Source organism: Babylonia areolata, chromosome 31, assembly GCF_041734735.1.
Source record: "Babylonia areolata isolate BAREFJ2019XMU chromosome 31, ASM4173473v1, whole genome shotgun sequence".
NCBI lineage: Eukaryota > Metazoa > Mollusca > Gastropoda > Neogastropoda > Buccinidae > Babylonia > Babylonia areolata.
In genome coordinates this window covers 8,159,862-8,169,861 of record NC_134906.1, presented here as the reverse complement: position 1 = coordinate 8,169,861, position 10,000 = coordinate 8,159,862, and the positions used below count along the sequence as shown (strand labels likewise).

The following is a 10,000-nucleotide window of genomic DNA, read 5'->3' as shown; positions in this document are numbered from 1 at the left end:
GAAAACGTCCATCATCGGTCCAAATACTCCAGTTTCAGTTTCAGTTTCAGTAGCTGAAGGAGGCGTCACTGCGTTCGGACAAATCCATATACGCTACACCACATCTGCCAAGCAAATGCCTGATCAGCAGCGTAACCCAACGCGCTTAGTCAGGCCTTGAGAAAAAAAAAAGAAAAAAAAAAGATAAGCGTACATACATAAATAAATAAATAATAATTATGATATAAAAAAAAGATGGTAGTAATGAAAATAATGATAAAATAATAATAATAATAAATAAATAATTAAATAAATAAGACAACAATGATGATAAATAAGCAAATAAATATAAAACATGAAGACACACATTCACATATACACCCACACATGCATAACAGATATGCCCCCAAAACGCAGTTTCACAGATATGAAAGCACAGTCAAATACATATAAACGTACATGAGCTCCAACACACACACACACACACACACACACACACACACACACACACACACACACCACAAATTTCCCTGTACCTCCTCTCCCCTCTCCTCCACACACTCATTTCTAGTCTATGTATCGCAGCTTCCACGGCACACACACACACACACACACACACACACACACACACACACACACACGCACGCACACACACACACTCACACACACAGATGAACACTTACTTGTACAAGCACACACACACACGCCCATATCTCCCCCCCCCCACCCCCCCCCCCACATATATATATATATATATATATATATATATATATATATATATATAATATATACGTTCCAATATCCTGTTGCATACACTCACATACCTCATCCTCTACCTCACCTCCTCCCTGCACCCCCACCTCCCCCTCACACACACACAACACACACACACACACACACACACACACACACACACACACACACATGCACAGAACTCTCCTGACACTTGTGTACACTTACACTCTCACGCATGCACAAACGCACTCAAAAACATAGACCCACTCCATTAGTCAATTAAAATTAGTATGGGTTCCATGAGAAAAATGCATAGATTAAAAAGAAAGGAAGGGCTACATTTGCATGGTCAATCTCGACATTGTAATTATTTGATGTGTTCGTATTGATATGATGTGTATCGATGTTACACGTGTAAATATTTTTTTTATATGATTTATCTGTACTTTGTTTTTTGTGTACTGTCCACACCTTGGAGACGAACGACTGAAAAAAAAAAGGCAAATTACACCCTGTCACATGTACTTTTAAGCTAATGACAATGTGCCAAAGTATCGCAAATCTCGTATTAGTTTATATTATTTCAATACTCGTTTTTTGTTTGTTTTTTTTTTGTTTTTTTTTTTCTGTTCCATTTCATCTGTTTGCACCACTTTGTTCTGATTTGTACCTACTATGTCACCAGAGCTTTTCAGTTAATGACATTAAACATTTCAGTGTTCAGTGTTTCAATGTTTCTATGTATCTGTCTCTCTGTATCTGTGTGTGTGTGTGTGTGTGTGTGTGTGTGTGTGTGCGTGCGTGTGTGCGTGCGTGCGTGCGTGCGTGTGTGTGTGTGTGTGTGTGTGTGTGTGTGTCTTTCTCTGATGGTCATAATCATTATCAGCTGAAAGGGGTTGAGTGAGTGTCTGTTGGGATGTCAGATCAGTGTAAAGGGACATGTCAGGGATGTCAGGTCAGTGTAAAGGGAAATGTCCGGGATGTCATGTCAGTGTAAAGGGAATGTCTGATGCTGGGATGTCAGGTCAGTGTAAAGGGATATGTCACGGATGTCAGGTCAGAGTAAAAGGAATGTCTGATGCTGGGATGTCAGGTCAGTGCAAAAGGACATGTCAGGGATGTCAGGTCAGTGTAAAGGGACATGTCAGGTGAGTGTAAAGGGACATGTCAGGGATGTCAGGTCAGTGTAAAAGGAATGTCTGATGCTGGGATGCCAGGTCAGTGTAAAAGGACATGCCAGGGATGTCAGGTCAGTGTAAAGGGACATGTCAGGGATGTCAGGTCAGTGTAAAGGGACATGTCAGGGATGTCAGGTCAGTGTAAAGGGACATGTCAGGGATGTCAGGTCAGTGTAAAGGGACATGTCAGGGATGTCAGGTCAGTGTAAAGGGAATGTCTGATGCTGGGATGTCAGGTCAGTGTAAAGGGACATGTCAGGGATGTCAGGTGAGTGTAAAGGGACATGTCAGGGATGTCAGGTCAGTGTAAAGGGACATGCCAGGGATGTCAGGTCAGTGTAAAGGAACATGCCAAGGATGTCAGGTCAGTGTAAAGGGAATGTCTGATGCTGGGATGTCAGATCAGTGTAAAGGGACATGTCAGGGATGTCAGGTCAGTGTAAAGGGAATGTCTGATGTTGGGATGTCAGATCAGTGTAAAGGGACATGTCAGGGATGTCAGGTGAGTGTAAAGGGACATGTCAGGGATGTCAGGTCAGTGTAAAGGGAATGTCTGATGCTGGGATGTCAGGTCAGTGTAAAGGGACATGTCAGGGATGTCAGGTGAGTGTAAAGGGACATGTAAGGGATGTCAAGTGAGTGTAAATGGTTATGTCAGGGATATCAGGTGAGTGTAAAGGGACATGTTAGGGATGTCAGGTGAGTGTAAAGGGACATGTCAGGGATGTCAAGTCAATGTAAAGGGACATGTCAGGGATGTCAGGTGAGTGTAAAGGGACATGTAAAGGATGTCAGGTGAGTGTAAAGGAACATGTCATGAATGTCAGGTCAGTGTAAAGGGACATGTCAGGGATGTCAGTAAGTGTAAATAGACATGTCAGGGATGTCAGGTGAGTGTAAAGGGTTATGTCAGGGATGTCAGGTCAGTGTAAAGGGACATGTCAGGTGAGTGTAAAGGGACATGTCAGGGATGTCAGGTGAGTGTAAAGGGACATGTCAGGGATGTCAGTGAGTGTAAAGGGACATGTCAGGGATGTCAGGTGAGTGTAAAGGGACATGTCAGGTGAGTGTAAAGGGACATGTCAGGGATGTCAAGTGAGTGTAAAGGGACATGTCAGGTGAGTGTAAAGGGACATGTCAGGGATGTCAGGTCAGGACCTGCCATGTGGTTGTTGGGGCGATGATGTCGGAACGATATTTTTGTTGTTGTTGGTGGTGGTGGTGGTGTGTGTGTGTGGTAGTGTGTGTTTGTGTGTGTGTTAGTGTGTGTTTGTGTGTGTGGTAGTGTGTGTGTGTGTGTGTGTGTGTGTGTGTGTGTGTGGTAGTGTGTGTGTGCCTGCGTGTGTGCGTGCGTGCGTGCGTGCGTACCTGTGTTCGTGCGTGTGTGCTTGCGTGCGTGCATATGTATGCATGAGAGATCTTCAGTTTAATGTCTGTTCACAAGAAGTGTTATTAGACGGAAAGAAGAGAGGAAATGGGTGAAAGAGTGGGAATGCTTGTGAATATTGGTGTTATTGTATGTTTTAGAGGAAATGAAAATAGTCTATCATAAGAAATAAAAAGTTTAAAAAGAGGGTGGTGTTGAGGTGTTACAGGAGGGAAATCAGGTGTATGCATATTAACTTACAACGTCAGCAAGTATCATTCAAAATCTTTACAGTGGCCAAGGGAACAGTCGTAGAAAAGTGATCAACTACACCCTTTGGTATTAATTGTCTTATGCTTGGACAATGGATGTGTAGATGTGTTTACAGTTATTTGATTACCGCACATACATGTAATTTGTCTCGAAGAATGTGCTGTAGTAGGCATGTGTGTGTGTGTGTGTGTGTGTGTGTGTGTGTGTGTGTGTGTGTGTGTGTGTGTGTGTGTGTGCGTGCGTGTGTGTGTGTGTGTGTGTGTGTGTGTGTGTGTGAACCACTTCCTCCTGCCCCTCCTCCTCATCTTCCTCATCATCCCTCTCGCTGTCAGTCTGGCGTACACACGAACAGTGAGTCACTTGTTTGACATGTTTTATTATGTCCAATAAAAAAGAAGAAAAAAAAAGTACATGATTATGTGAACTATCCGTGTGGTAGTCTAACGAGCACCAGTTGAAGCCTACAGTCTGCCCAGAACACAAAGGTCTATCACGTGTTGACGGCAACAGTCTGCCCAGAACAGAACACAAAGGTCTATCACGTGTTGACAGCAACAGTCTGCCCAGAACACAAAGGTCTATCGTGTGTTGACAGCAACAGTCTGCCCAGAACAGAACACAAAGGTCTATCGTGTGTTGACAGCAACAGTCTGCCCAGAACACAAAGGTCTATCGTGTGTTGACAGCAACAGTCTGCCCAGAACAGAACACAAAGGTCTATCGTGTGTTGACAGCAACAGTCTGCCCAGAACAGAACACAATGGTCTATCGTGTGTTGACAGCAACAGTCTGCCCAGAACACAAAGGTCTATCGTGTGTTCTTCGCCATGACTCAGTGTCCAGTGCAGAATACAGTGAACAAGGAATACTAGAGGTCCACCATTTCTAAATGTTAACACAGGATAAACAGTGTCCAGGTGACGTCAATTGTTTCCCAAGGGCTGTCCACTGAGGACAGATGGTCACTGAGGACAGATGGCCACTGAGGACAGATGACCACTGAGGACAGATGGCCACTGAGGACAGATGGCAGATGACCACTGAGGACAGATGGCCACTGAGGACAGATGACAACTGAGGACAGATGGCCACTGAGGACAGATGGCCACTGAGGACAGATGGCAGATGACCACTGAGGACAGATGGCAGATGGCCACTGAGGACAGATGGCCACTGAGGACAGATGGCCACTGACAGGCTACGTGTTGTGAGACAGCTTAAGGAGTGTGACGTCACGTACAGTCATGCCGGGCACCAGACTGAAAGGAGAGAACAGCTGTCTACGCAAACAATGAGAAAAAAGTCAGCAATCTGCGCCACCAATATACAGCGTTTGAAAAAAAGTGCTATAAAAATAGACATCGATTTTCTTGGTCACCCCAAATGGTTATTATTTCACACATTATTATCACATTCAAATTAAAAATTCCGGTCAACAGAAAGACGCTCCGAGTGCTTTTTAGTAAATGTTAGAGCAGTGAGAGAAATGATTACACTGGAATGTAGGAGCAAGTGTTTGTGTCGACATAATCACAACCAAGAACGCAATGCACATCAGCTCATCACAGCCTGCCAACATATTTCAAGCAAGGTCAACAATAGCAACAAAAATACACTTATTCTCTTGTGATCTACTTTTTCCTTTCTTATATATGTATATATTTGTCTATAGAAATGCACATACACACAGCTGCGTTCTATCAAAGCAAAAAACCACAAAACGTTCTAAGGGAAACCAGGATGACTCGAAAGTAAAGAGAGTTCTCTCCCGCCACGTCCGCCATGTTGCAGGCCACAGGTTGCAGGTGATAAGAAAATAATGGTTCTAGCTCACAGTCATTCCGCCCCATGATTCCTTTGGTTTTTCTGATTGTATTTTTTTTTTTTTTTTTTTTAGTGGGTTTTTGTATTATTTCTTTAGTGTGTCTTGGTTTTCTGGTTTTTCTTCTCCATACTGTGTGTGTGTACGTTGTGATTTGGCTGCATTCCTTCCTGATTCTTATGTCATAGTTTGAAATAATTATGTCCAACGAATAACAACAGACGTGGTATTTCAAACTGAAATTTACCGGAAAGTATTTCGTGATTGTGTGTTCGGTAGTTTTCATCCGATGGTCGATTGACAGATTGAACGGCACTGACTGGTGTGTGTTAAAAAAGGGTGTGAGCTGTCAGCTGTTGGAGGTCCAGTCAACAGATTCCCAACAGCTGGAAGAGACCAGTCAACAGATTCCCAACAGCTGGAAGAGACCAGTCAACAGATTCCCAACAGCTGAAAGAGACCAGTCAACAGATTCCCAACAGCTGAAAGAGACCAGTCAACAGATTCCCAACAGCTGGAAGAGACCAGTCAACAGATTCCCAACAGCTGAAAGAGACCAGTCAACAGATTCCCAACAGCTGAAAGAGACCAGTCAACAGATTCCCAACTGCTGAAGGACACTGCGACCTTCACTGAAGAAACACGCCAACCTCGGAGGTTCACTTTCTGCTCAAACTAGAAACCAGCTCCTGCAATCTTGCACAATGTTGTTGTGGGTCCATCCTCTCTCTTTGAACTCAAATGCCGGCAGCGCGGCCGGCGCGTGGGTACGAAACGGGTGCCATGCCAGTGCTCTAGAAAAGCGGTCAGAGGACCACCGAGTCAGCTACAATGGCTCGGACACACGACGTGGCAGCTGGGCCACAAACCGCGTGTTGGTGCCTCTGATCCCGATGCAATGTTTTCAGCTAACTCACTCAGCTACTACAACAGGTGGCTATTGGTTCAGCTAACTCACTCAGCTACAACAGATGGCTATTGGTTTAGATAAATCACTCAGTCCATTCATAACCTGCTCTCATTTGTCGACCTCTGTTTTGTTGTTTTTCTTCCATGTGTGGTGTGTGTACATACACACGTGGTGTAGAGACATTGGCAGACGTGCTGAGTTGTTGTGGAGCACTGCCCTCCCTCTATGACCGCAAAAGCTTGTAAGCAGAAATCTCTCAGATGGAAAAAAAAAAAAAAGAGAAAAAAAGTCGATACACACAACAAACAAAGACGCCAACGAACATCAGACAGAAAAAAGCTGCATACAAGTGGCTAGGAACAGTGGCTACATGCAGTTCAAAACAACCAGTGACAGGACAGGAATGTCATGAAACAAGTGGACAAGAACGTTTCTCTCGCGGGCCATGATTGGCTTCGTTGAGTCACGTGACCCGCCTGACCAGCTTCGTGATGACCCCTCTGAGGGCAGCGGGGACCGACGGTCACCGACTACTGCTGCAGCTTGACGGTCAGAGTGGCCTTCTCCTGTGGACAGTCATACGTCACCACGTTAAGGACAGTCCTAGAACACCACGTTAAGGACAGACATACATACATCACCACATTAAAGACAGGCATAGAACACCACGTTAAGAACAGTCATAGAACCCCACGTTAAGGACAGACATAGAACACCACGTTAAGGACAGTCATAGAACACCACGTTAAGGACAGACATAGAACACCACTTTAAGGACAGACATAGAACGCCACGTTAAGGACAGGCATACAACACCACGTTAAGGACAGTCCTAGAACACCACATTAAGGACAGGCATAGAACACCACGTTAAGGACAGGCATAGAACACCACGTTAAGGACAGGCATAGAACACCACGTTAAGGACAGGCATAGAACACCACGTTAAGGGCATTCATAGAACACCACGTTTAGGACAGACATACATACATCACCACATTAAAGACAGGCATAGAACACCACGTTAAGGACAGACATAGAACACCACGTTAAGGACAGTCATAGAACACCACGTTAAGGACAGGCATAGAACACCACGTTAAGGACAGTCATAGAACACCACTTTAAAGACAGGCATAGAACACCACGATAAGGGCAGTCATATAACACCACGTTAAGGACAGGCATACAACACCACGTTAAGGGCAGTCATACAACACCACGTTAAGGACAGGCATACAACACCACGTTAAGGACAGACATACAACACCACGTTAAGTTCAGGCATATGTCACCACGTTAAGGACAGTCATAGAACACCACGTTAAGGACAGGCATAGAACACCACGTTAAGGACAGTCATAGAACACCACTTTAAAGACAGGCATAGAACACCACGATAAGGACAGGAATATGTCACCACGTTAAAGACAGGCATAGAACACCACGTTAAGGACAGTCACGTCCAGATCAGGACAGTCATACAACAACAGCACCAGGACAGTCAAAGAACACCACCACCAGGACAGTAACATCATGGTGAGGACAGTCATATAGAACATGATGATCAGAATGGATATAGAACATCATGGTGAGGACAGTCATATAGAACGTGATGATCAGAATGGATAGAGAACATCATGGTGAGGACAGTCATATAGAACGTGATGATCAGAATGGATATAGAACATCATGGTGAGGACAGTCATATAGAACGTGATGATCAGAATGGATATAGAACATCATGGTGAGGACAGTCATATAGAACGTGATGATCAGAATGGATGTAGAACATCATGGTGAGGACAGTCATATAGAACGTGATAATCAGAATGGAAATAGAACATCATGGTGAGGACAGTCATATAGAACGTGATGATCAGAATGGATAGAGAACGTCATGGTGAGGACAGTCATATAGAACGTGATGATCAGAATGGATATAGAACGTCATGGTGAGGACAGTCATATAGAACGTGATGATCAGAATGGATATAGAACATCATGGTGAGGACAGTCATATAGAACGTGATGATCAGAATGGATAGAGAACATCATGGTGAGGACAGTCATATAGAACGTGATGATCAGAATGGATAGAGAACATCATGGTGAGGACAGTCATATAGAACGTGATGATCAGAATGGATAGAGAACATCATGGTGAGGACAGTCATATAGAACGTGATGATCAGAATGGATAGAGAACGTCATGGTGAGGACAGTCATATAGAACATGATGATCAGAATGGATAGAGAACATCATGGTGAGGACAGTCATATAGAACGTGATGATCAGAATGGATAGAGAACATCATGGTGAGGACAGTCATATAGAACGTGATGATCAGAATGGATATAGAACATCATGGTGAGGACAGTCATATAGAACGTGATGATCAGAATGGATAGAGAACATCATGGTGAGGACAGTCATATAGAACGTGATGATCAGAATGGATAGAGAACATCATGGTGAGGACAGTCATATAGAACGTGATGATCAGAATGGATACAGAACGTCATGGTGAGGACAGTCATATAGAACATGATGATCAGAATGGATATAGAACATCATGGTGAGGACAGTCATATAGAACGTGATGATCAGAATGGATAGAGAACATCCTGGTGAGGACGGTCATATAGAACGTGATGATCAGAATGGATATAGAACAACCCGGTGTGGACAGTCCACTGACCTGCCCTTCACCGTCCAACAGCTTGAACTGGGCGTTGCCGGAGCCCAGGGAGAATTCTTTGCAGACGAATTCGTCATCACCACTGGCTTCTTTCTTGGCGCCATTCCCCCAAACCTGTCATGACAAACAGCTGTCACTGTCATCACCATTGTCACAACAACAAACAGCTGTCACAGTCATCACCATTGTCATAAGAATCATCTGTCATTATCGTCACCATTGTCACAATAATCGTCCGTCACTGTCATCATCATTGTCACAACAAACAGCCGTCACTGTCATCACCATTGTCACAATAAACATCTGTCACTGTCATCACCATTGTCATAACAATCATCTGTCATTGTCGTCACCATTGTCACAATAATCGTCTGTCACTGTTATCATTGTCACAACAAACAGCCGTCACAGTCATCATCATTGTCACAACAAGCAGCCGTTACTGTCATCACCATTGTCACAATAATCGTCTGTCACTGTCATCACCATTGTCATAACAAACAACAGAGTGCTTACTCCTTGAGGACAGCAATGACAGAAGAAGCGTGTTAACACTGAGGACAGGACAGGACAGAGGTCAGGGCCAATACTCACGGTGAGGACAGGACAGGACAGTACAGAGGTCAAGGCCAATACTCACGGTGAGGACAGGACAGGACAGTACAGAGGTCAAGGCCAATACTCACGGTGAGGACAGGACAGGACAGTACAGAGGTCAAGGCCAATACTCACAGTGAGGTAGAAAAGGACAGGACAGAGGTCAAGGCCAATACTCACGGTGAGGCAGGAAAGGACAGGACAGAGGTCAAGGCCAATACTCACGGTGAGGACAGGACAGGATAGGACAGGACAGAGGTCAAGGCCAATACTCACGGTGAGGGAGGACAGGACAGGACAGAGGTCAAGGCCAATACTCACGATGAGGACAGGACAAGACAGGACAGGACAGAGGTCAAGGCCAATACTCACGGTGAGGACAGGACAGGACAGTACAGAGGTCAAGGCCAATACTCACGGTGAGGACAGGACAGGACA

At 44.6% G+C, this 10,000-nt stretch overlaps 1 protein-coding gene and 1 long non-coding RNA gene across 2 annotated transcripts in view; one reads left to right on the top strand and one right to left on the bottom strand.

Moving 5' to 3' along the window:
* The first annotated feature begins 3,216 nt into the window (after nucleotides 1-3,216).
* On the top strand, nucleotides 3,217-6,569 carry LOC143276314 (uncharacterized). The gene is made up of 2 exons (XR_013053547.1): nucleotides 3,217-4,016; nucleotides 4,065-6,569. It is a non-coding gene; the product is annotated as an uncharacterized LOC143276314 (long non-coding RNA).
* Nucleotides 5,402-10,000, bottom strand: part of LOC143276313 (retrograde protein of 51 kDa-like) — a 70,153-nt gene continuing 65,554 nt past the window's right edge. Inside the window, exons 10-11 of the mRNA XM_076580819.1 lie at nucleotides 8,966-9,079; nucleotides 5,402-6,829 (exon numbers count right to left, since the gene is read on the bottom strand). Coding sequence (XP_076436934.1) covers nucleotides 6,794-6,829; nucleotides 8,966-9,079 — 150 coding nt within the window. The 3' untranslated portion in view covers nucleotides 5,402-6,793. The remainder of the gene's footprint in view (nucleotides 6,830-8,965; nucleotides 9,080-10,000) is intronic.